General features: G+C 54.5%; 1 protein-coding gene across 1 annotated transcript; it reads right to left on the minus strand.

Moving 5' to 3' along the window:
• Positions 1-425: 425 nt before the first annotated feature.
• On the minus strand, positions 426-12,044 carry VPS37B (VPS37B subunit of ESCRT-I). Its single transcript, XM_049769257.1, has 4 exons — positions 11,918-12,044; positions 2,336-2,507; positions 1,634-1,716; positions 426-1,540 (listed from the first exon to the last, which is right to left on the minus strand). Exons 1-4 carry the CDS (start codon positions 12,026-12,028, stop codon positions 1,091-1,093), a joined length of 816 nt encoding a protein of 271 aa, XP_049625214.1. The 5' UTR covers positions 12,029-12,044; the 3' UTR covers positions 426-1,090.
• Positions 12,045-27,102: the final 15,058 nt, after the last annotated feature.

The following is a 27,102-nucleotide window of genomic DNA, read 5'->3' on the forward strand; positions in this document are numbered from 1 at the left end:
CGGTTAGAGGCATCCTGGCTTCTGGGCTCGGGGAAGGGGGCTGGCCCGAAGAGGCTTGGGAGAAGAGGCTTTTGGGGGGAACCAGCCGTGCTCAGCCATGGTGGGACTGAAGCTAGCACCGGCAGACCAGCCCCAAAAGACAAGGCTTCCCCCACGCTGAATTCTAGAGGAATTCCTCTAGAGCAGTGATGGCTGACCTTTTGAGCCCAAGTGCCCAAACTGCCGCACAATACCTGGTCCTCCCAATGGCCAGTCCGGCCTTGTTGCAGGTGAGCTGCAAAGCAGGCACCGGCACACTCGCCTCCCGCTACGCCGCATATCTTAATTGCGGGCCTTCCCGCGTGCCAGCGGCAAGGCCTTCGTGTGCCATAGGTTCGTTCTTGAGGCTCGAGGCTGCTGCTGGGGAGGCAATGTGACAAAACCGCTTACAAGAACATGTTTATTCTCTATGCAAAAGGCCCTACAGCTTTACAAACAGCTCCAACACGGCCCCGAGCAGACGGGGCAGCCTGGCGCCAAGCACCCGTTTGGCTGGGCCCAGGGGCCCCATGGCAGGGCGGGTGGCACCTGGATGGCACCTTGCTCCACACTCCTGGCGTGGCAAGGCAGGGCCGTCCACACAGCTGCTTCGAGTCCAGGAGCAGACGGCGCGGTGAGGACAGAGGTTGGTAGCCTCGCCCGGGCCCAGTGCCAGTGGAGGCTAAGGCACGGGCAGGCAGCACTGAGGACCCACCGCCCCAGCTGCTCGGGACAAATGTGCATTTCCTGCCGTTTCCCTGAATAGTCCTAAACGAGGATCGAAAAATGGTTTCCCCGATATAAAAGAAGAAAACAACTTGGTGAGGTTCAGGGCTCTGCGGCGAGTGTGAACCCTGCTGTGGCTGTGGCTTCCAGATACTTGGGGAGGGGGATCGTGGGCGGGTGGCTGACACCCTCCTTCCCAGAAGCAGCTCCACACTGGGCCCCCGCTGCAGGCTGGACCCTGGGGTCTGTTGAAGGGTGAGGACGGGCTGTGTGTGGGGCCTGCACACCCACCTCCACACCTTCCCCCGGCCCCCAATCCTGGCGGTGCCCGACTCCTGGAGGGCACCTAGAGAATGAAGCCGGGCCGGGGTGGGGGCCTCTGGGGCAGCGCGGGCGGGTGTGGAGACACGAGATGCGCCGAGAAGCCCTGCGGAGGGGGCAGGCCCACACGGGGAGGCAGCGGCGGGCACTGGAGTCCAGGGCAGGGTGAGCCCACAGCGGCCGGGAAGGGCATGGCCAGGCGGCCAGCTGGCACGGGGGGCGGCGGGGGCGGCAGACGCCGGGGCAGGGCTGAGGGGACCCCGCCGGCCTCCGGGGCTGGGTAAGGCAACGGGGCGGCAGGCTCGGGCAGCCGGAGGGGCACAGGGCCCGGGGCGAGTCTCTGGCCCTTCAGCACCAGTTCCTGCAGCTTGTCGATCTTGACCCTGCGTGTGTGTGCCAGCCTGCGCTGGCTTGGGTAGGTATCGATGAAGGTGTCCAGGGGCAGCTCCCCATCCAGGAACTTCTCGGCCATGTTCTGAAAGCAGCCGGGGCGTAGTGTGAGGGACAGAACCCCACGGCCAGCACCAACCTCCGCCCACCCGCCTGTCTGCCTGCCCGCTCTGCTCACCTCTGTATCCTCCTCGATTTTGGCTCCTTCAGCCTGGAGAAGGGCTAACAGGGTTTCCAAGGAGGCGCTGCTCGACTGCCTGTCTGGAAGGGGCCGGGGCCGAGATGAGCAAAGGTGGGTGGAGCCCCAGAAACCACTGTTCCCCACACGACCCCCCAAGTGCTGCTGAAGTGCCAAACTGCCTGCCCCAGGGTGCCCATTTCCACAGGCTCCACCAAGCAGGGAAGGGGCGCAGGCTCTCTCCTCAGTGCTCTCTCTGAGCCCTCAAGGTGGATATTGGGGAAAGGCCACATGACCCTGGGGCTCCAGCAATAGCACAGTGGGTGACCTGGGTTTGATCCCTGGCATTCCATATGGTCCCACAAGCCTGCCAGGAGCAATTTCTGAGATCAGAGCCAGGAGTAATCTGAGTGCCACCAGGAGTGGCTCAAAAGCAAAAACTAAAGCTGTCTGTTTAAAATACATATTCAAGGTGCCACCAACCAGTTGCCAGTGCCGTCCCCTGGCCTGTGACCCATCCTACCGCACAGCACATGCCTGCACTGTCAACCAAGGCCTCAGGCCTCACCCCTACACCCCTGGCATCGGGTATCCCCACCATGAAGCACTCAGGAGCGAGGCTGAGCCACCTCCAGGGTCCTCAGAGCGCCCCCAATCCCTATCCCCTCACACCCTGCCAGCGCTCCTTCCCGGAGGCCTCACCCAGCTTGGTCTTCTTGAGCTGGTAGGTCTCGAAGAGGCCCTGCAGCTCCTGGTACCGCTGCGTCAGGCGGGCCTTGAGCGCATCCAGCCGGGGCAGGAAGAGCAGGTTGCCCTCAGCCAGGCTGCGGTTGCTGGCAAGTGTCATCTCCTTGCTGAGCTGGAGATTCTGCGTCTGTGGGGAGACAGTGAAGTGAAGGGAAAGGCTGTGGTGGTGGTGGTGGGCGGGGAGACAGTGAGGTGAAGGGAAAGGCTGTGGTGGTGTGTGTGTGTGGGGGGAGACCTTGGCCCCTGCTGGTAGAGATAGAGCGGCAGGCTGAGGGCCTGGGCGAGAGCAACCTGCAGCAATCCGGACACTCCTCACCTGGGGGGACACTCAACTTCTGTCCAAGCCAAGCCACACCACAGCCCCCCAACCATGCTGCTGCCCACCCCCAACACTGCAGTAGCTGGATGGATGGACAGGCGCACGAATGGACGAACATTGATCCCTCGATGCACGAGTCTGGGCAGGGAGACAGACAGGGAACCATCAGCCCTTTTGTGCAAGTTTTTTAATTTTCTTGGACCCAAACACACACTCTTCATCCTAAACGACCAGGCAGGGTCATGGGGACGAGTCCATCACTCCTGGTGCTGAGCACCTCAACCCACAGTGTCCCTGCTTGATTCTGGGTCCGGGTAGTGCTGGAAACCAAACCCTGGAGCCCATAGCAGAGCACAACCCTGGGCTCCTCCCGTCCTAGATGGTTGGTCTGTGCTTAAAGGTCTCAGGGGCTAGGGGTCGCGGCCAGCAGTGCTGGCAGGGAGGTGCAATGGGGGTGGCTCTCGGTGCAGAAAAGGAAGAAGGGCCTCCCACGGCAGGGCAGCTGCTCCTGGCTGGGGCACTCCCTGGTCCCTTTGAATTGAAGTCCAAAAACCTGACGAAATCAGAGCTGAGAGGCCAGAAATAACTGGAAGAGCTGCAGGATGGAGAGGGTGAGACAGCTCTCGGCTCCTGGGCTGCCTGGAGCCATCTGCGGACAGCAGCCTGTGGGGAGGCACATGGTCTTCCTTCCTTCCTTCCTCTTTTAGGACAAAGTCTCAAGTGGGGGGGGGGGGCGGCTCTGTCCCACCTCTCTGACCCCTCCCTTCACAGACAGCATAGCCAGGTGGGCACCAAGGGCAGGAGCAGCCCTGGGCCCTTAGTTACCCCAGGCCCCTGTTCTGGACCAAGAAGGCCCCAAGGGACCATCTGGGAGCAAACTTGCTGCCTCCTGAGCCTGAGGACCTAGGGAGCAGCCCAGGAGAACAAGCAGGGGGGGGGGGGGGGGGGGGGGGAAGAGCAGCAGGTTCCATTCCGAAAAGGGCCCTCACCTGGCCAGGCACACTTGGTGAGAAACGCCCCAGGCGGGTGCCTCGGGCACAACCCACTGCCCAGAACACTCCAACCCTGGCTGAGGGGAGATTTAGTGCTCAGAAATTCAGCCCCAAAGAACAGATTGAGCCTCACGTGACTGCGAGTATTATTCATTTCTGTTCAGTATGAAAAAATGCTGGCCAAAAATACCCCTGCCAGTGGGTAGAAGGATCGAATCACAGGAAAATTAATTTCTCAAGGATGCCACTTCACAAACTCCTAGCCAGAACGATCCAGCGAGGAGCAACGCAGAGAAGCCGATGGTGCCCCAGTTCGGGGCGCCCCAACAGTATCAGAGGCTCGGCCAGCCCCAATCAACCACAGCCCAGGAAATCCTCAGACCCCACGTTCGCCATGCTGTGGAGAGACCAACAATTAAAAACAGCCTGGTTGATCAAAGCTCCGATAATTCCATTTGCCTTTGTGTTGAGAAAAACAATGGAATGCCAATTTGTGCCTGCAAGGGGGGCAGGCTAAGGTGGCGGGGGAGAAAGTGGGGACACAGGTGGAGGGGTCACTAAGTGGTGGGTTTGGTGTCGGAATACAGAATGCTCGAGACAACTGTCTTATGAACACCTTGGTAAATCATAGCGTTAAGAGTAAAAAAATCTTTATAGAATAAGGGGGCCGGAGTAATAACAAAGCAGTAGGGCGTTTGCCTTGATCTCCGGCATCCCATAAGGTCCCCAAAGCCTGCCAGGGGCGATTTCTGAGCTCAGAGCCAGGAGGAACCCCTTGAGTGCCGCTGGGTGTGGCCCAAAAAACAACAAAAAAAAAATCTTTATCAAAATAAAATCATTCCTGTCATGGGATGGGGTGGCGCAAAGGGGGGCAGCTCTGTACCCACAGCCTAGAACTTGTGATATGGGCCTCAGGATTGCAGGCACTGTTTGAGGGAGCAGAGCAAGAAGACTTAGAGCTGGAGACAGCACAGTGGGTAAGGTGCTGGCCTCGCAGATGGCAAATCTAGATCTGATCCCGACTCCCCATCTGGTCCCCCAAGCACCACTAGGCGTAGCCCCCGAACCAAAACAAAAATTTGTTTCTGAAAGGGCAAAAAAGCAAAACAAACAAAAACTCTCTTACCTCACCACCACTTAACCAAAGCCGGCACCAGGAAGCCTTGTGTTTATTTTTTAACTCAGAGGTGGGGGATTGGGCCACATCAGAGGGTTCTTAGGGACTACACTGGCTGTGCGGGGAGAGGGGAGAGGGGAGAGGGGTACCTCCTAGAGGTGCTCTGGGGACCACAATGTAGCACTGGAGATTGAACCTGGGTCACAGCCAAGGGGCCGCATACCTTCTCCCTGGACTCCCCTCTCTGGCCCTTCTGCGCTGTGCTCTATGCTGGTGGATAACTCAGCCTCACCCCCCCCCCCCAATCTGGCACAGAACCTTGCGTTTGTTTGCCGTTGGGCAGAGGTCAAAGGTGCCAACCCGACTCTGTTTGCTGTGGTCAATGTGATTAATGTGACTAGGCCCTGAATTTGAACCTTCCACACCTCCTCCCTCACCTCCAAGTTGTGCCAACTCCGGCTGCCTCAACTGTCCACGTATTCGCTAGCATTCCCCGGGAAAACACCTTTGTGTCTCCACATGTGTCAGATCCAGAAACATCCCCCAACAGTGTTCCCAGCCCTGACAGGCACAGTGGGGTCCCCAACAGTCCCTGAAGCCAGGCGCCCGCACATCTGAGCCCTCTCAAGGGAGAAAGTCCTGCCTCGTCTGGTACTGCAGAGGGCGAGAGCACCTTCAGATGCTGGGAGCCGGGCGGGGAAACTGGCCAGCTAACACCGGCCTGACAACGGCCTGCTTCCCAATGGGCGCATCAGCCGAGTTTCCGAGTACGCTGGGACCAAGGACCCGCTGTGTCGCCATCCCTATCGCAGACCCAGGAGTGGCAGGACTGGGAGGCGCAATGGCCACTCTGGGCATCAGGACGGTGACCTGTGGCAGCTGTTCCGGGAAAAGCCGCAGAGCTCCGGTGGCAAAGGCCCAACAAAGAGGCAACATGGGGTGGAGCTGGGGAGAAGGACACGTTTTTCTCTCTCTCTCTCAACTTCCTTCTTTCTCTCTCGTTTTATTTTAGGAGCCACACCTGGCATATTCCGGCCTCACCTGGAATCATACGGGTTGTCAGGGATTGCCCTCCCCACTGTGCTCTCTCCAGTCCCTCTGTAGGACATTCCCTGGGCCTTCGCTCTCCTGACCTTCGGGGTGTCTCCTCTCTCCCAGCCCCTAAAGACAGAGGGCAGTGGCAGCCTCTCACACCTGTGTTTGTGCTCGACTTCGACTGGCAGTCAAGGAAGTTGACCCAAAGGTGCAGCTTGTTTGGGGAACCACAGTGTCTCCACCCTGCCAGAACCTGCCTGTTCTCTGGAGGCGGCCACAAGGCACAGGGGCACCCCTAACTGGGCCCCTCTGGGATGCCAGGCAGTGCCAGAGCAAGACTACGGAGCCTCTCCAGCACATTCGGGCCAGAATTGACCCTGCAGCCACGTCACCTGCCGTGCCCTGTCCCTGAGCACCTCGCTCTGTAGAAAGCCCTGTCAGGCAGTACCCAGGGGCAGGATTTCAGTCCATGCTTCTGTCAGTCTGTCCAAAACAGAGCAGCAGGTATGGACCCGCCCCTGCTGCTGCTGCTGCTGCTTTTGTTTCGTTTTAGGCTACACCCAGCAGTGCTCAAGGCTGACTCCTGGTTCTGGTCTTGGGGATCCCTCCCTGGGTACAGGGGGGTTCAAAGCCAGGTCAGATCAGAGGCAGGCAACCCCCCCACCCCTGCTGTTCCTCTAGGTCCCCAGAGCTGCCTCTGGAGTTGCTGTCACAACCTCTTGCCTCTGAACCGGAAAGGTAATGCAAGCAGTAGGTAGGGCATTTGCCTTGCACACAGCTGACTCAGGACAGACCAATATTCGATCCCCAGCGTCCCATATGGTCCCCTAGCCAGGAGCGATTTCTGAGCGCATAGCCAGGGATAACCCCTGAGCGTCACCGGTTGTGGCCCAAAAAAAAAAAAAAAACCTGCCTCTCTCCTCACCCACTCCCCAGTTCTTGAGCTTCACCCAGTAGGGTGGGTATTGCCCAGGTGGCTCCGCCCCACCCACCTCACCCCAGAGCCTCTTCCTCTTGGGATCCACAAAGTCCTCTTCCTCGTTCTTTCCTGGAAAGCACCTGGCCTTGGCTCTAGGGGGACCGCAGAGGCAGGATCAGCCCCCACAGCCTTCGTGTCCCTCCCCATGACAAAAGGTCCTTCTGTCACCGATGATGCTGGGCACAGATGGGCAAAGCCATCTGTGGGACTGTCCCTCTGGGAGCCACAATCCTGCCGCACATTGAACCTGTAAGCCGGGACGGAGGCTTCTAAACAGGCCGTGAGAAGCCACACCTGGCGGCAGATTCAGCACCCTGTAGATCGAACCCTTGACCAGGCTGAAGCTGCCTCTGACTGGCCAAAGGCCAAAGTGTCGGTGCTAGAGCTGGTCGAGTCTCAGGCAGAAGCAAAGGCAGCAAAGCCGAGTGACGACTGTCCCCTCGGCTAGATCCAGCTTTGGGAACCTCCCTGCTGCTCTCACCATCCTTTCGCTTCAACGACCCCCACAAGCCTAATGCGAGGGGGGGGGGGTTTTGAGGGGTCTTCCCGCCCAGTCAACTGAAACACAGTCACACAGCCATGACAATCTCGATTTTCCCCCTTCAAAAAGGTTAAGATGGGGGCCGGAGCGATAGCTCAGAGGTAGGGCATTTGTCTTACAAGTGGCTTACCAGGAATGGACCCTATTTCAATCCCAGGCATCTCTACGGTCGCCTGAGCCTGTAAGGAGCGATTTCTGAGTGCAGAGCCAGGAGTAATCCCTGAGTGCTGCTGAGTGTGCCCCCTCCCCCAAAAAAAACCCCAAAAAGGTTAAGATGCGGCAGGAGCGAAGGCACAGCAGGCACGGCTGACCCAGGCTCCGTCATCCGGCACCCCGGAACATAGGGTCCCCCGAGCCCAGCCAGGAGTGATCCCTGAGCACAGGGCCAGGAATAAGCCCTGAGCACCGCCAGGCGCAGCCCCAAACCAATCAGGCACACGCAAGAAAAAGCCAAGCGCCCTCTTCAAGCCTGGGTTCTCCCCGGAACATGTTTCTTGCTCGCCTGTCTTATGCCTGCACGTGTGTTCCACTCTGAAAAGCCCACGCTGTCTCTTGAACACATGCTTCTCTCTCTCCTCGCACATTTAGGAAAATTTCGTTCAATAGAAACGATCTTGTTGAGGCCAGAGAAACAGCACAGCAGGAAAAGTGTTTTGCCTTGCACACAGCCAACCGGGTTTGATCTCCAGCATCCCATGGGTCCCCTATACATCACTAGGAGTGAGTTCTGAGAGCAAAGCCGGGAGTAGCCCCAAAGCCCTCAATCCCCAAAAAAGGGGGGGGATAAGACAGGCCAGAAAGATGGTTCAATGGGCAGCAGGCTCTGGTTTGATCCAGTCGCTCTGGGAGCAACAGTCAACCAGAGACAACAGGAGTCCCTAAGCACGGCCAAGTGTAACCCCAAGACAGGTAATAATAATAAAAAAAATGATATAAAGGGGCACTTCAGGGGCCAGAGCTACGGCACAGTGATAGGGCGTTTGCCTTACATGCAGCCAACCCGGGACACACCTGGGTTAAATTCTTGGCATCCCATCTGGTCCCCCAAGCCTGCCAGGGGCTATTTCTGAGCACAGAGCCAGGAGTAACCCCAGAGCGCTGCCGGATGTGGAACCTGCGCCCCCCCCCCAAAAAAAAAAGGGGGCATTTCAGAAAACATTCCTGAGTGTGCCATGGCTGCGCAAGGTAGAGATTTCAGCTGCGGGGGAGACTGTGAGTGGCCCTTGGGTGGTGACGAGGAGGGTTCAGCTCTGGAGAACACAGCAGCCAGGCCTCCCAGGAATTCCTCCTGCAGAATTTAAACCTGAGCTTCCATCACCCAGAGTCCCAGCAGGCCTGGCAGCAGAGTCCAGTGCCCACACCAGACCCGAGGACCTCACTGAGCACCCATGATTCCTGCAGCAGCTTGGTGACACACACACCCCCACCCACAAATCGCACCAGAACACGCCTCAGGGAAACAGAGCAGCCACCCCAGGGCGATGACTTTCCAGTGCACAATCCTGGTTGGACAACAGCCCAGCCACTTACCACAAGCACAAAGAAGCCCCTGGATGTGAGCCTTTCAGGGCACCATCACTGGGAAGGGAGCAGCAGCATTTCCTGAGAAAGCAGCGACAGCCCCAGCCCCAGCCCCAGCCCCGAGGGACAGTCAGTCCCTTTTATGGGAGGGCCCTGCGCAGACAGGAGGGCAGAAAAAGAAATTTCCATTGCCAGGTCCAAATCACTTTAAATACACACCATAATAATAATGTACTCTTGGGGCAGGCCAGGCCAGGCCAGAGCACAAGGGGTGAGAGCCGTGATGCTCCTGGTCTGTATTTCACAGTCTGGCGAACTGTGCCTTGGACTCGAATGGCAGGAACAGGAAGCCATCAACACTGGGTGGTAAGGGCATTAGAAAGTTAGAGGACATTAGAACGTTCGCGTCTGGGCCCGCCACACGCAAAAGGCACAATTACAACCATGTCGCCACGGCATAATGCCCGGCTACAGTTAAACCAGCGCACTCTCCAGCACCCACAAACCATTCCCTGAGGCCGGGAGAAGCTCACTCCACAATTTAGAACACTTCCTCCAGCCAATTAAAAAAAAAAAACACCTGGGGCTGGAGAGATAGCATGGAGGTAAGGCATTTACCTTTCATGCAGAAGGTCATCGGTTCGAATCCCGGCGTCCCATATGGTCCCCCGTGCATGCCAGGAGTAATTTCTGAGCACGGAGCCAGGAAAAACCCCTGAGCACTGCCGGGTGTGACCCAAAAACCACAAAAAAAAAAAAAAAAAAAAAAAAAAAAACACCTTTGGCTGAGGCTGAGAGAAAGTAGATGCAGCGAAAAGGCCTCCTGTTCTACTTCCTAGACTCCATCTAGGTCCCCCGAGACACCCCTTTTTGACCAGAGGAAAGCTAAATGTCTCTCCCATTAATAATGGCTAATTAAAATTTCCTTCAAAATTGAGAGAAAAAAACTGCCTAAAGCCTGGCATCACAATCGAACTGCCAGTCAGGGCTGTCATCTGTCTTTGTAAACAAGAAAAACTAAAAAGCGTGATTAATCACGCAATTTCTCACTTGTCTTCTCCCCATCCCATTACTGAGGCCACAGGAAGGTTCTCGCATGACGCTGTTGGGACTCCCCAAAACAGACACGCGGGCTTTGCTGCCCCCCACCCAGATGTGCACAGAGGTGAAGCAGCTTATTTCTCATCACACAGCTGAGGACTCTCCAAGTCCAGCCCGGAACACACCATGCCCGGATCTGAGTGTCCTTCCAACAGCACACACCTTCCGAACGGGTCCACTTGGTCAAGGACAGGCAGTTAAAACAAAACAACAACAAAACCAACAAAAAAACAAGGGCTGGAGAGATAGCAACAGCAATAGGGCATTTGCCTTGCATGCGGACGACCCTGGAGGGACTGTCAGGGGAGATTTCTGAGTGCAGAGCCAGGAGTACACCCTGAGCACCGCTGGGTGTGGCCCAACAACCAACCAATCAATAAATAAATAAAGTTAAAAAAAATACAAAGTCCGGGGGGGGGGGGAGAGAGAGCATGAAGACAGGGTGTTTGCCTTGCATGCGGCAGGACAGTGGTTCGAATCCCGGCATCCCATATGGTCCCCAAGCCTGCCAGGGGCGATTTCTGAGCATAGTGCCAGGAGTAACCCCTGAGCGTTGCCAAAACACACACACACACACACACACACACACAAACACACACACACACACACACACAAAGAAAAATGCAAAGTCCTCACTGTCTCACAACCAGCCCAAGAGGCATCAAAGCACCTGGACTGAATGAAACGAAACTCTGAGTCCGACCATGACAATGATGTGAGTCAGCCAGGTCAGGCAGGGAGATGGGGTGCCCACTCTTGGCACTCCTTCTCCTAAATAAAGAGCACCCCCTCACCCTGCAGAAAGGACCGGCTGAGTGGTCCTGTCTGGCTGGTGGGGAGGGTCACCTTGATCCAAGCGCCCCTGACCCACCAGAATGGGGTGCTGGGCCCTTCCCTTGAAAACTGAGCCCGACTACCCAGTGGCCCGGAGTTGAGCAGAACTCTCCAACTCTTCACAACCTGCCCTGCAGTTCCCATTAATGTTTCACCACACCACCACCATGGTGGCCAGGGGCAGGGGCGCTGCGGGAGGGGCGAGAAGAGAAGAGAGGAGAGGAGGGCCGGGGCTTTATTTTCCTTCCTAATCTCCCAGACAGCCTGCTGGCATCCAGCAAGAGGGTCGCCCAGCAACCGGGGAGCAGGCAGGCAGCAGGGGCCGGGCCAGGGCAAGCCAGACCAGGCAGAGGGAGAGAGACGGATGGATTCATCACGTGCTCCCTGCAACCACGGAAAGGGGCCCCCCGAGAGTCAACCCCCAAAGACCCAGGGCCCCAACCAACCCTCCGTGTGCCAAGTTACATGCGAGGCCCCTGAAGACAAGGGGCGTCATTAAGGGGGAGAAGGCTGATACCCCGGCAGGCAGCGCAGGACACTGGCCTCTCTGTGGCCGGGGACAATAATGATCTGTTGAGGGGTTGTCCCGTCCCAGGGATCTTGAATGGGTAAAAAAAAAAAAAAAAAACCTAACCGGGGGGCCCCCTGGAAAAGGGGGGCTGTGCTCCAGGCGGGGCCCTGGCGTCCGGGCAGAGAGCCAAGAGCCCCCCACGTCGGGCGGGCGTGGGAAGGCGCCGGCTCGGGAGACAAAGAGGAGGAGTGGGGGGCTCCACCTGCCTTGGGGGGGATCCCCGAGAATGGGGGGACAAGTGGGGAGCAGAGGGTCCCCCCAGGGAGGGCCGGGGTCCGAGCAGGCCAGGCGGGGAAGCCTCCGCCCCCTGCCCCGCTCCCCCTCTGGTCCCCACCCCGACGGTGGAGCAGCGGGGCAAGGGGGGGGACAGACAGGGGCGCCCCCCAGAGCACCCACTCTTTCTGCTACCTCCGGGGAGGCCCCCAGGGTCACTTCTCGGACCCCCAGAGGGCCCCCCTGGCCTGGGGGGGGACCCCCGAGCCGGCGACCGCCGCTCTCCAAGCCCCACTCGGCCCCGGCGCGCGCACCTCCTCCATGTCCTGCACCATGCCGGCCAGCTGCGCCTCGTCCTCCAGCAGCTCGTGCAGCTGCACCAGCGAGAGGCCGGAGAAGCGGCTGTCGCTGCCGGCGCCCGCCATGGCCGCGCCGTTCTGGCCGCCCCGCGCCACTGCCGGAAGCGCCGCCCCGGGACCTGCCCCCTAGGATCACGTGGTGCGTATAGACACGCCCCTCTGATCACGTGGTGCCGCTTAGACCCGCCTTTTTGATCACGTGATACAAATAGACCCGCCCCTTCGGTCACGTGGTGTTGCCTAGGTCCGCCTCTTTGATTACGTGACGCCGTTTGGACCCGCCTCTCGCACCACGTGGTACAGCCTGGGCCCGCCCCGTTAGACCACGTGGTATTTCTGGCCCCGCCCCCTCGAATCACGTGATGCCGGTGGCTCTAGATGTCATCGGCTAGCGGGCGCAGGTGGGACAGGTCTGGGCGCGGGGGTCCCCCCTTAGAAGCGATTTTGGGAGAGGGTTGAAGGGGTTCCTCAGACCCTCCTAGGAGCCTAGCCTGGCCCGGATCCCCCATGAATGGGCCTCCTTGGGGATCCCCTGACATGCCCGAGGGAATCCTGGAACCCGCAGCAGCTGCTTCCAAGGCCCAGGGCCAGGGCTGGGGAGAGGGGCTCCCCTGTGTGCGGGAAGATGGAGCCAGGGGCGTCTGTCTGGGAGAAGCAGGGGCCGCGCCCTGCTGGTGGATCCCTAGGAAGGGTCCTCCTTGATGCCCCAAGGCCCTCCTCGGATCCCCCCAGCAAGAGACCCTGCAGGGCAGGCAGACCCAGAGTGATCAGCCGCCCAAGGCTTTGCACAACCCTAAGCTTTGGATGTTCTGCAGGAGGAAAACTTTTCTGTTTCCAAGACCACCGGGGGTAAGGCTGGAGGTCAGAGCTGGCCGCCTCCTTAGCCTGCCAGAAACACACCAAGACAGGCCCTGCCACCTTCCTCTGGTTCCTCTGAGCCTGTCACAGACTTGCTTGAAAGATGCGGCTTTGGGGGCCACACCCAGCGGCCCTCAGGGGTTATTTCTGGCTCTGTGCTCAGAAATCGCTTTGGGAACCCTTCAGGATGCAGGGGATCTAACCTGGGTCTGTATCGTGCAAGGCAAACCCCCTACCGCTGTGCCAGCGCTCCAGTCCTGAAAATGCTGTTTTGAAGAGAAAGAAGACATGGGAGTTGGAGATGAGGGGACTAGCTTGAGTTTTGCTTGTTTGTTTATTGCAAGACACGATGGATCTGTGAAATTTAGAGGATTGTGTGTTAAACCACTAGAACTTCAGGAATTCCACATAAAGAGAGAATAAGATTAGCAGTGGGAGTAGCCGAACCACACAGACCTCACCCCAGTATACAGGAGGGGTGGCTAGTTCTTAATGTGTTTGTTTGGAGGTTTCTTGGGGAGGTTCACACCCAGCAGTGCTCAGGGCTTTCTCCTGGCTCTGAGCTCAGGATCATTCCTGGTGGTTCTCTGGGGACCATATGGGCTGCCAGGGATCAAACTACATACAAGCGCCTTAACCTCTGTGCCATCTAGTCCAAGTAGCTGGTTCTGAAAGGCTGGTTCTGTGAGCGGCACTTCAAGGAAGGGCCCAGCCTGGCATTTGCAGCCCCACCTTGCCCCGTTTTTTGACCCCAAAACCTCTTGGATTCGTCAGATCTATTCAAAACACAACTTCCTACTTAAATAAAACAAACCACAGAACTGTTGGCCAGCTCTGGAAACTTCTCCCACACGGAAAGTGGGCAGGAGAGGGAAAGAAGGGCCAAGCTCCTGCAGTGGGGCCCCTGCCCTTTCCTCAGGGTGTGGGACCAGAACAACCCCTCCTCGGGTTGGTTGGCTGATGTTTGGGTTTCTCTCTATACCTCTGTCTGCCTGCAAGCGTTGGATTCATCAAACCTGTGCTCAAGCCAATCAAAGCAGCAGCATGGTGCCAGGGCTTCTCAGTAGGGGTGTTACTACAGGAGAACTATTACACAACCTCAGGAACCTTTTGAGCAACTACTTAAAAAGGGATGTCTGGGTGAAGGCTCGGTGGGCTGGAGAGTGCAAGTTTCATGCAGAAGCCCCAGATACAAGACCTGGTACTGTAGGTCACCTGAGAACAGCCCAGAAAGCAGGGTCAACAGTGACTCAACAAAGACAATCTGCTTCTAGAAGAGCTATAGACACCTTCTGGCCTCAAGCTGGTTCTCTGGTGGGATCCAGGAATGAGTGACAGAGGGGTGGGGAGGAAGAACTGGGCAGGACAGGGCAGGACAGAGGTGGGTGCAAGCCTGAGGTCTGAGTGTGCAAGGGAGGGATTCTTCCTGCGGCACCGCCCTTGTCATCAACTTCTGAGTGTGCGCCCTAACCAAATCACGAGTCAGCAAGAAGGAAAAAGGTATTTGTCACGGTCACCGAGAGGAGACGTAAGGTATAAAGCAGTGTTTGTTTGTTGACTTATTTGGGTTTGGGACCACACCCAGCGGTACTCAGGGCTGACTCCTTCTTGGCTCTGAGCTCAGACATAACTACTGGCAGGCTCCAGGGATCATACAGGGTGGCAGGGATCAGACTAGGTCAGCCATGTGCAAGGTACACCATACCCACTGTATTATCTCTCTGGACCCTAAATCCCGGCAGCTCTCAGGGGTTCCTCCTGGCTCTGCGCTCAGAAATTGCTCCTGGGGGCCGGCATGGTGGCGCTAGCTAGCCTAGCTAGCCTAGGACGGACCGTGGTTCGATTCTCCAGCGTCCCATATGGTCCCCCAAGCCAGGAGAGACTTCTGAGCACATATCCAGGAGTAACCCCTGAGCGTCATTAGGTGTGGCCCAAAAACCAAAAAAAAAAAAAAAAAAAAGGAAATCACTCCTGGCAGACTGGGGGACCATATGAGATGCTGGGAATCGAACCACCTTTAGTCCTGGGTCGGTAGCATGCAATGTAAGTGCCATACCTCTGTGCTATCTCTCCGGCCACCTAAAGAAGCATTTTAAAATGACACTCAGTGAAGATTTTGTTATCAGTGTGAAAATGCTGGGGGTTGGTTTCTTTTGATTCAAGATCTGACCCTGAGATTAGGGGGCTATTTTCCTGTTGGGTTGCCCCATGGGATTTGGTGAAAGCAGTTTCAGTTTGGTGAAACGGCCACCTTCAGAACAAGAAAAGCACTCAGCATTGCGTGATGGGACCCCAGATTCATTCCCTAATGAACAAAACAAACAAACAAAAGGCTGCCTTTGCCTCTTTCTCTTACTTTCTGTATCAGGGGGTTGAGCCCAAGGCTGCACTACCGACCCATTGTTCAGTTGAGGGACTTCAAGTCTTTCCCAGCTATTGTGAGTCTGGTCATGGCCCCTGCAAGCCTAACCCAGCTGTTCCCTTGGACTCTGATTGTTCAGAATTGGGGGGTGGGGCTCACCATCTCACCTCACCTCACCTCATTGACTTCAGACAGAACTGGCAGCAACCAGCTGGGATCACTCAGCATCATGCCTTCCGGGGCCCACGCACTGGACAAGTATTTGTTTCCCGACAAACCAACCAGATTTCATGCATGTTCCCGAGTGTGGTCAAACACTAGAGACCACATGGTGGGGAGCAGGAAGCTCCCAGAGAGAGGCTGGGGAAGGGTTCCCACAAGCATTCGGGGTGCCTTTGGGAGAGCCCGTGGGCTGCTCTGCCCAGTGCCTGAGTTCCCCATATTCTCACAGAACACTTCCCCATTCCTGGCTTTGCATAACTATGGTCTGGAATGCCAAAGTGATAGCACAGTGGGTAGGGCACTTGCCTTGCACGTAGCCAACCCGGGTTAGATCCCTTGCATCCCATATAGTCCCCCGAGCTGCCAGGAGTGATTCCTGCACGAAAAGCCAGGAATAAACCTCTGAGCACCGTCAGGTGTGGCTCCCCATCAAAAAAATGTTCCTGGGGTTGAGTTGGGTTTTGACTCGAGTTCTTTTTTTTTTTTGGGCCACACCCATTTGAAGCTCAGGGGTTACTCCTGGCTATGCGCTCAGAAGTCGCCCCTGGCTTGGGGGGACCATATGGGACGCCGGGGGATCGAACCGCTGTCCATCCTATGCTAGCGCCTGCAAGGCAGGCACCTTACCTCTAGCGCCACCTTCCCGGCCCCTTGACTTGAGTTCTTGTGCCACTCAAGCTTTGAGCTTTCGTAGGTGCATCTGGCCATGTTTCCAGGCACAAAACGGTCTTATCAGGGAGAAGACTGGAGCAGAAGGAGCTGCTGTGGGAAGCCAGGCCTTGGGTCAAACTATCGCTCACCCCATGCTCAGTGCACTAAAAGGCAGCCGAAGGATGCCACCTCACCTCATCAGGTTCTGGTCTCCACCATCCCTCTCCAGCACCCTGAGCTGAGGCAGCCACACAAGAACCATCAGTAGTGGCCTGTGTAGATGGGAACAGTCACGCATGGGACCCAGAAGCCCTGTGACAGAGCCCCTGACTTGGCCACCCTCTACAGCAGGACCCTCCGGGCCAAGGGGACATGAAGGTTTGCAATGTGACTGACAGGTGAGCAGTGGCCCCACCAGGGAGGGGCTTAGCAGGGTGGTCCAAAAAACACATTTTCCAGCTGTTAAAATAGACTTGGATTGGAGCAATAGCACCGCAGTAGGGTGTTTGCCTTGACCCAGGATGGACCCGGGTTTGATCCCCAACATCCCATATGGTCCCCGAACCTTCCAGGAGTGATTTCTCAGCGCAGAGCCAGGAGTAACCCCTGATGCCACCGGGTGTGGCCCAAAAACAAACAAACAAAAACCCACAATAGACTGGCTGGAGCAATAGCACAGCAGGGAGGTACTGGCTTTGCTCGCAACCAGCCCATATTCAATCCCCGACATCCCAGAGCGTCCTTGGGGTCATCACCAGGATCACTCCCTGAGTACAAACCCACAAGTAAGCCCTGAACACACACACACACACACACACACACACACACACCAGGAAATAGACAGCCTAGAATACTACCAGGAAAAACCAGTGAGTTGATGTTTGAGTTCAAAGGTAGAGCCAAAGGCTGTCGTCACCAGGAGCAAAGGGAAACATCTGGGCAGGAAGACAGGAGGGAGACAAAGTTTTCTGGGTCTTGGGTACCAAGGACCAACCCAAGGTGAATGTGTGCGGGGCTGTTCCCTACTGAGTTACATTTTGCCAATGGTTTAAGATATTTGGGGACAAACAGAAGGTTATGTTTGGAGCCAACATGGGCCTAACCATGAAGCCTCTGCTCCAGCCAGCTGAACTCTCTCCAGCACAGGGTGTTTTTTTATTAAGAGTATTTTATTTATTTATTTTTAATATTTGTTTTAGATGATTTTTAATATGACCTTTATTTAAACACCTTGATTACAAACATGATTATAATTGGGTTTCAGTCATAAAAAGAACACCCCCTTCACTAGTGGAACATTCCCATCACCAATGTCCCCCATTTCTCTTCCCCCACTGCCTGTCTTTGAAACAGGCATTCTATTTCTCTCACTCATTGACATTCTTACCATTCTCACCATAGTTGTCAGTGTAGTTATTTCTCTAACTGCGCTTACCATACTTTGTGGTGAGCTTCATATTGTGAGCCGGTCCTTACAGCCCTCATCTCTATCATCTCTGGGCATTATTACAATAATGTCTTTTATTATATATATGTATATATATGTATACATATATATGTATGTATATATATATATATATATATTGGTTTTTGGGTCATACCCGACAGCGCTCAGAGGTTACTCCTGGCTCTATGCTCAGAAATCACCCCTGGCAGGCACAGGGGACCATATGGGATACCGGGATTCAAACCACTGTCCTTCTGCATGAAAGGCAAACGCCTTACCTCCATGCTATATCTCCGGCCCCATATTTATAATTTTATTATTAAAAAAAAGCACAGGGTGTTTTAATGTTAAGAATATAAGAATTGGGCCTGGAGAGATAGCACAGCCTTGCAAGCAGCCGATCCAGGACCAAAGGTGGTTGGTTCGAATCCCGGTGTCCCATATGGTCCCCCGTGCCTGCCAGGAGCTATTTCTGGCAGACAGCCAGGAGTAACCCCTGAGCACTGCCGGGTATGGCCCAAAAACCAAAAAAAAAAAAAAAAAAAAAAGAATATAAGAATAGGTGCCAGAGTGGTGGCACAGCGATAGGGCGTTTACCTTGCATGCAGCTGACCCAGGACGAACTATGGTACAATCCCCCAGCATCCCATATGGTCCCCCAAGGCAGGAGTGATTTCTGAGCACATAGCCAGGAGTAACCCCTGAGCATCAAGGGGTGTGACCCTCCAAAACAAAACAAAACAAAAAGAATATAAGAATATGTATGCGTTAAGGGTTTTTTGGGAGGCTCTTTTTCGGGTAGGGGAGCCTCCCAAACAGAGTTCAGGGGCCCCAGAATGCGAAACAGGGATTACCCAGCTCCCTGTACAGTGCTAGGCACTTCCAGGACCACCCCTAATGATACTCAGAGTGCTCCAGGGACTCGAACCCAGGTCAGTTCCACTATACCAGATTCCAGTGGCTTTTGTTTTGTAGTGAAAAGGGAAGGAGCACTAATGTCGATTCAGTTCAGCAACTGCTGACCACTTTGGATACTGTATTCAGCATCGTGAAAGGGCTGAGTAGTTACCATTTCCCCCTAAAAATAATAAACTCTTTTCCGGCCCCAATCTGTACATGGTAAACTGACAATAGACATCTTTTTCTGGATCATGAGCTATCAAAGAGGAGAACCAGTCATCAAACCTGATTTGCTTTATTGAAGAGGGAATTGAGGGAGCCGATGTGATAGCGCAGTGGGGAGAGTGTTTGTCTTGCACATGGCCGACCCAGGTTCGATCTCCAGCATTCACAGAGCCTGCCATTCCCCGGAGCCTGCCAAGAGCAGTTTCTGAGTGCTGCCAGGTGTGGCCCAAAAACTAACAAAAGAAAAACAAAAAATTAAAAGAGAAGTTCTGATCATTTTAAAAGCTTTATTATATATTATTATATGTTTATATTACAAACATGTTTGTAATTATGGTGCTTAAATAAACATATTATTTTTTAAAAAGCTTTATTAAATTGTGGTTGTTATTTTTTCTCTCTCACCAACTGTTGATGTTTAGTGTCGTTGCAAACAACCCAAGGTAATAAGTCATTTTTGGTTTATTTGTTTTTTGGGTGGTGCTCAGGGGACCCAGGAGTGCTGGTCTCTGCCCAGGCCATCTGCCTTCAGAGTCTGCCCTTTGCGCGTCTCACTGGCCCAGTAAAGCTATTTTTACCACTTCTGCTGATCAAACCCCCTTTTCATAGCAAGAACAACTGGCAGTTGACTTAACTCTGCTTTCCTGAAGAGCAGTTTCTGGTTATCCCTGCGTGTGTTTTCAAAGCACAGTGCTCTGTAATTCTCACGAATGAGGCCTTTAAAAAATGCCTATCAAGAGCCAGAGCAATAGCACAGACAGTAGGGCATTTGCCTTGCACACTGCTGACCCAGGATAGACTCGAGTTTGATCCCTGGCATCCCACATAGTCCCCCGAGCATGCCAGGAGCAATTCCTGAGCACAGAGCCAGGAGTGACCCCAGAGGGCTGCCAGGTGTGGCTCAACCACCCAAAAAATAACTAAATAAAAGTGCCCTCCAGTGCCAGGGCCTACTCCCCCTTGAGTCATTTCAGAGGTAGGTAGGGGCAGCTGTTTGGACACAGGGAGAAGCCCTGCAGTTCAGTTCTAGCTCCATAAGTTTGGGGGGCCCTGACTCCCACTTCTGGCCCAGCCAGGTCCAGAGCCTTCCCCAGAACAGTAAACCTGAATAGGTGCCCATGAGCTGAATAGGGTCAAGTCAGGCCTCTGGCCCAGAGCCCTTGAGCCCTCAAGGTTAAACAATATTTTTAAGAACTACCCAAATAGGTTTCATCTTTTGGAAGTGACATAAATAGTCTGCCTGTTACTTTTTGTTTGATTATTTACTTTGTTCTTGAACCACACCCAGGTTTACCAGCCTGGTGCACAGGGTCACTTCTGGCACCTCTTACTATGTATTTCTGAAACCAAACTGGGCTTGGCTGCTTGCACCTGAACTCTCTGGCCCTGCTTTAAAAAATAAAAATAAAAATAGGGGGCCGGAGAGATAGCATGGAGGTAAGGCGTTTGCCTAGCATGCAGAAGGGCGGTGGTTCGAATCCCGGCATCCCATAGGGTCCCCCGAGCCTGCCAGGAGCGATTTCTGAGCATAGAGCCAGGAGGAACCCCTGAGCACTGCCGGGTGTGACCCAAAAACAAAAAAAAACAAAAAAACAAAAAATAAATTTAAATTTTGGGTTTTCTGTGTTATCATCCAATGCCCCTTTTGCCAATTTTGAAATACTTCATATCAAAATATTCAAGTTAGAGGCCCAGAGTGATAGCACAACAGCAGGACATTTGCCTTGCATGTGGCTAATCCAGAATGGATCCAGGTTTGATCCCCAGCATCCCATATGGTCCCCCGAACCTGCCAGGAGCTATTTCTGAATCAGTCAGGAGGAACCTGTGACAAGTATTTGAGTACCCAAAAAACAAACCCAAGATATGCAAGTTAACAAACACTTGCAAAACAATTTATGTTTACTGTCAAAACTTCTCAAACAGGGGCCAGAGAGATAGCATGGAGGTAGGGCATTTGCTTTGCATGCAGAAGGACGGTGGTGGTTCAAATCCCGGTATCCCATATGGTCCCCAGAGCCTGCCAGGGGCGATTTCTGAGCATAGAGCCAGGAGTAACCCCTGAGCGCTGCCGGGTGTTACAAAAAAAAAAAAAAAAAACCAAACAAACAAAAACAAAAAAACAAAAAAACTTCTCAAACAGTAATGTATAAAATGGAAATGTTATGAGCAAGTCCCATTGGGGTCAGAGAGATAGTATGAGGGGAGGACGCTTGCCTTGCTAACACCTGACCTGGTTTGAATCCCCAGCACTGCAAATGGTACCCCCCAACCTCCTCCTTGAAGACATAGCCAGGAGGAAGCCCTGTGTATTTCTGGGCGTAGCCCCCAAGATCCCAAACAAAGAAATAAAAAGCACAAATTCAATCGCCAGAAGTGACCACAGCGGACAGTCTTGTATATCTCTCCAAAGCTGAGGTCTGGGGTCCAGAAAGATAGTATACTGGTTAGAACACTTGCTTTGTATGCGGCCCATCTTCGGTTGAATGCCAACGCCCCAAAGCACCACCAGGTATCCCAAGCACCACCAGGAATGATTCCTGAGTGCAGAGCCAGGTGTGGGACCCTGCCCCCCAGAAAAACACATCTAAAACAAGGGAAACCCAAAGCTAAGTTTTGAGTCTTTTTTGGGAGGAGGGGCCCACACCCAGCAGTGCTCAGGGATTATTCCTGGCTTTGCACTCAGAAATTGCTTCTAGAGGGTGGAGAGATAGCACAGTGGTGGGAACGTTTGCTTTGCACGAGGCTGACCCAGAACAGAACCTGGGTTCGATCCCTGGCATCCCATAAAGTCCCCCAAGCCAGGAGCGATTTCTAAGCGCATAGCCAGGAGTAACCCCTGAGCGTCACCAGGTGTGGCCCAAATCCACTCCCCCCACAAAAAAAAGAAAAACACAAAGAAATCGCTCTGGGCAGACTCGGGGGACCTTATAGGATGCTGGGAAACAAACAAACCCAGGTCTGTCTGTCCTGGGTCAGCCATGTGCAAAGGAAATGCCCTACCACTATTCTATCTCTCCAGCCCATCAATACTGAATCTTGAGAGCAGCTCAACTGCTGGGGGTTCCTAACTGGACCCCAACAGTCTTCACAGCTGTACCTCAGCTAACTCTTTGGGGACCAGACACTTTGCATCTTCCTGGAGGACAATTTTCCTAGAAAATGAGCTACATAATTTCTTAGCTTTTCTAATAGATGTTATTTTGGAAGTTTTCTATTTGCAGAGAACTGGAAAAGCTGGTTCCTAGCCACCCTCCTCCCACCACCCCCTCTTTTTTTTTTTTTTTTTCAGTCCAAGGGAACCATGTGGAAGGTTCCATGAGGCACTAAGGTTCCTCCGGTGGGAAACCAGTCGGGCATGGCCGACCCCAAGTTGGCAGCAACCTTACCAGGGTTCGTTCCTCCTCTGCTGGAACTGGAAGCAGCTTGAAGGTGGGTTTTCCCCCACTTTTAATTCTGTGCAGTTTTTTTTTTTTTTTTTTTAAGTGAAGCATCTTCTTGCCAGAAGGTGTTAATGCAGGCACTAAATCTGGAATGTTCTTGTCACTGTGAGCTCTTGCATGTCTCATCTCAGGCAGAAAACGTGTAAAGATGAGCCAACTTTGCTCCTCATGTCACCCCTATGACGGCTCCTGCTCCCCTCCACACTCCCGACCCCCCATTTCATGGCCAGCTCCTTTCAGCTGCTGCTCCCCAAAGCCTCACCCACCCACCCTTCAGTCTTGAGTCACAGAAAGACTTTTTCAAATCGGGGCTGCTTAGCCAGGCTCTCCCCTACTCGAATCACACAGTTTGCTCTGATGGTTCTGGGGGTCTGGCATGTTGGGGGTACAGGCAGGAACGCTGCCCTTCTGGAGGCTCGGAGGAGAACAATCAGTTCTCTCACCTTTTTTTTTTTTTTTCTGGGCCACATCTGGCAGCACTCAGGGGTTACTCCTGGCTCTACGCTCAGGAATCGCTCCTGGCAGGCTCGGGGGGACCATATGAGATGCAGGGATGGAACCTGGGTTGGCCATATGTAAGGCTAAAGCCCTCCCCGCTGTGTTATTGCTTCATCCCCTTGTTTTTACTTTTTTTGTTTTGGGGCCACTCTCAGCCGTGCTCAGGGCTTACTCCAGTTCTGTGCTCAAGGATCACTTGTGGCTATTTGGGGGATCCTATAAGATGCTGGGGATTGAACCTAGGTGGGAGGCGTGCAATGAACCTTACCCACTATGAGCTGGCAGGCTGTCTGTCTGTCTGTCTGTCTGTCTCTCTCTCTCTCTCTTTCTCCCCCCCCCCACACAAGCATTTTTGCTTTGGTATCTGACCATTGAAAGAAGCATCTTTGTTTCTTGGATCTCCGTTTTCCAACCTAAAAATATAAGCTGCATTCCTGCAACAGTTCAGTTGGGAGGCTGGAGAGATAGCACAGCAGTAGGGTGTTTGACTTGCACGCAGCCGACCTGGGACGTTACCTGGGACAGACACAGGTTCAATTCCCAGCACCCCATATGGTCCCCTGAGCCTGCCAGAAGCGAATATTGAGCACAGAGCCAGGAATAACTCCTGAAAGCCACCGGGTGTGGCCCCCCCCCCAAAAAAAATGCTTTTGTTGGGCGGGGTTATACCTAAGAATTCTAGGGGGACCGAGGATCAAACCAGTTCTCCTGCAGACAGCCCCTGGGCTGAGTTTCCTCTCTCTGGGCCCAGAGAGAAGAGCACTGACAGCAAACCCCAGGAGTACAGATGATGAGTCAGGCCTGGCAACTGGTGCAGGGACCAGGAATCCTTCCTGGCCTTCTTACCACTTCTTGTTGGCCTGCGAGGTCCAGGCTGGCTTTTTTGGGGGGGCACCAAGGAAAAGGACAGACTGGGTGCTGCCTCAATGGGGAAGTCTGGGAGCCAGCAGCCACCAGAGGAGCTGACGCAGGAACTGGCCATGGCGCCTGCCTATTTTAAACCCGGCAGATCACGGGGAAGGCGCATCGCCAACAGCTGGCACATAGGCTGGTCTCAGACAGACAGTTCCCAGGCACAGCCGGGCGTGGGGGGCTCTGCATACAGGCGGGGGAGGCACTCGTTCCCTCTTGCCCTCTCACCTCCAGCCCACACAGCTTCGGGCCCCTGCTGCTCTGGGCCTTCCTTGCAGCCTGTTCAGTCACTTCCTTCGGTCTCGACTGCCTCTCCCCTCCAGGGGATGCCTGTGCATCCCCTAATTCCAACTGGAGCCTGTGGGCGCTTTCACCTCCCTGAGCACCGGTCCACACACTCTTGAGGCAGCTTGGCGGATTTTAGAGTCCCCCCTAAAATCATGTTTTAGGTCTGACAACTCCCTGGGCATGAGCTGTCTGAGGCCCCAGGGCCAGTCGCTGGGTGTCCTGTTTCTGCTCTTCTCTGCTCATGGAAGCCTGTTTTTGGGGGTGCTAGGGCCCCTGTGTGTAGGAGATTCCCTTTAGCTGGGGAAGGGGGTTAGGTCCTGACCTTACGGGCAGGAGAAACAGGCTGCCGGGATTGTGAGGTGGAATGGACAGAGGTTGGACCGGGGGTACAGGCTAAGGGTGACTGAAAAGGGGTGAAGGGCGGAGGAGAAGGAAAAGCTCGGCCACCTCTTCTGTCAGAGAAAGCACCTGACAGAGAAACATGCTTGTATGTTTTGTTTTTGTTTTGGGGTCACACCCAGCAGTGCTCAGAGATTACTCCTGGTGGGCCTGCGGGTAAACCTATGGGATGCCAGGGATCGAACCCAAGTCAGCCGCATGTAAGGCAAATATCCTCCCCGCTGTGCTATGGCTCAGGTCCAAGAGGATCTGGAACTCGATTCCCCAGTGACGAGTGTGCGTCATCTTGGGGACATAAGCAAGGAAGGAATGTGAAGTAGATAAGGGGGCTGAGCAGCATGGCGACCTTGTGCATGTGAAGGCATGAAAAGACACAGCCCTGCCACTGAGATCTGCTGAGTGAGTTAAAAGAGTCACACGTGGGCCCGGAGAGATAGCCCAGTGGAGTTTGCCTTGTAAGCAGCCGATCCAGGACCAAAGGTGGTTGGTTCGAATCCCGGTGTCCCATATGGTCTCCTGTGCCTGCCAGGAGCTATTTCTGAGCAGACAGCCAGGAGTAACCCCTGAGCACCGCCGGGTGTGGCCCAAAAACCAAAAAAAAAAAGAGTCACATGTGGGGCCGAAGAGATAGCATGGAGGTAAGGCGTTTGCCTTTCTTTTTTTTTTTTTTTTTTTTTGGTTTTTGGGCCACACCCGTTTGATGCTCAGGGGTTACTCCTGGCTAAGTGCTCAGAAATTGCCCCTGGCTTGGGGGGGACCATATGGGACGCCGGGGGATCGAACCGCGGTCCGTTCCTTGGCTAGCGCTTACAAGGCAGACACCTTATCTCTAGCACCACCTTCCCGGTCCCGGCGTTTGCCTTTCATGCAGAAGGTCGGTGGTTCAAATCCCGGCGTCCCATAGGGTCCCCTGTGCCTGCCAGGAGCAATTTCTGAGCATAGAGCCAGGAGTAACCCCTGAGTGCTGCTGGGTGTGACCCAAAAACCACAAAAAAGAAAAAAAAGAGTCACACATCAGGCGATGTGACAAGCTCCCAAAGTGAGGGGCTTGGGGGATGGGATGGTCAGTGGTACTGAGAAATCAGAAGGCTGCCTGGAGGGAGCAGCCAGAGAGGCGCATGTCCACATCAGCCAGCACCCTGGGATGGACGAGCCTCGCCTCCGTCACATCAGTCCAGGCCCCTAGTCCCACAGCATTTCAGAGAAAGTCATTCCTTTATTTGAGCCAGAAAGGTCAGATAATCATAGGTTGGAGGTCAGAGAGCACGACCCGTGCTGGCCTTCGACCATGACTTTCATCTGCAGCCTCCAGTCAGTCGATTATATAACGGCCTGAGTCACTCGGGCCAGGAAGCAGGAAACCGCGAGGCCCCAACAGAGCTCCCTAAGCTGAGTTCTTCAGGGCAGAACCAGAGAGGAAACCTCACGAAGACTAGGATTTAGGCACCTGCTGCTCGGGCCACTCTCTGTGTTACCTCCACCCTGCAGTGCTCCCAGCCTTCCCAAGGAAACCCAGGACCACCTGGCCTCTCCCTGCTCCTCAAACATGGCCTCCCAAAAGCCTCCATGCCCTGTGTCCCGTGGCCTGGACAGCGGTGCCCATAACTGTTGATTTTCCTGCACCCCAAATCCACACCATTTCCAGAAATCATCCAAGTGTGGCTAGCTGCCTTCATCCCTGGGTGGCTAATGCAGTCACTTATGTTCATGTCTGTGGGATTCAGGCTGGGCCCAACCTGCGGCAGCTCCACAAGCCCCTCTGAAGGACTGTCAGGGTTCAAGACACCCCTAATAGCCGACCTGCACCCTTGGAGAAACCTTTCCCTCTCCACGAACAGGAAAACTGGATGCCCTCCAGCCAGCCAGAACCGGTCTGTGCCGTGGGACAGGCCTGGCAGGGGATTGACCACAGCGGGCCTTGGGACGGTCACCAAGGTGACTTCCGGCACAGCCCCATGATGACTCAACTGCTCCAACTGGCAACTTCCTCTTGCCCAGAAGGAAAACCAAAAACTGGTAGAGGGACCCTGGGTGGCATTTCCAGTCCTTTCCCTGTTGGTGACTCACCAGATGGGAGGGACACAGAACTGGACGCAGGACCAGGGGAGGCGCTCCTGGCCTTGCACATGGTCAATCCTGGCTCGATCTCTGATACCTCAAAGGGTGCCCTGAGCCCACCAGGAGTGACCCCTGGTCACAGAGCCAGGCGGAAATATTGGGGTTTGGGCCACCCCAAAACAGAAAATTATTTCCACCATTCTCTATCCCACCACCTTGTAAACAAGCAGAGCGCACATCTACCTACAAAAATTATTTTCTTGGGTCAGAGCAATAGCACAGCATTAAGGTTGCCTTGCATGTGACCAGTCCGGACAGACTCAGGTTCCATCCCGGCATCCCATTTGGTCCCCCGAGCCTGCCAGGAGCAATTTCTGAGTGCAGAGCCAAAAGGAACCCCTGAGCACCACTGGGTGTGGCCCAAAAAACAGAAATAAAAAAATTATTTTCTTGGGGACTGGAGAGATAGCATGGAGTAGGTGTTTGCCTTGCATGCAGAAGGACGGTGGTTTGAATCCCGGCATCCCATAGGGTCCCCCGAGCCTGCCTGAATGTAGAGCCAGGAGTAACCTCTGAGCGCTGCCAGGTGCGACCCAAAAACAAAAACAAAATAAAAAAAAAAAAAACACATTATTTTCTTGAGGTGGGAGATAGGCCAATCCATCTAACATGCTTGGGTACATACCCCAAGCACTACCAGAGTAGCCCCTGAGCACTGCAATGTGGCCCCCAAATCTCATCTTCCACACCCCCGCGGGTCGGGGGACTCCCACGAAAGTTGCACAGAAACTGTGAAGAGGGGTCTAGGTGATGAGTGCTGTGTTGGGGTTCCCGTGGAGATCAAGGGCACAGGCCACCCCCTAGCGCAAGTCCAGCC

Source organism: Suncus etruscus, chromosome 2 (genome assembly GCF_024139225.1).
Source record: "Suncus etruscus isolate mSunEtr1 chromosome 2, mSunEtr1.pri.cur, whole genome shotgun sequence".
Lineage (NCBI taxonomy): Eukaryota > Metazoa > Chordata > Mammalia > Eulipotyphla > Soricidae > Suncus > Suncus etruscus.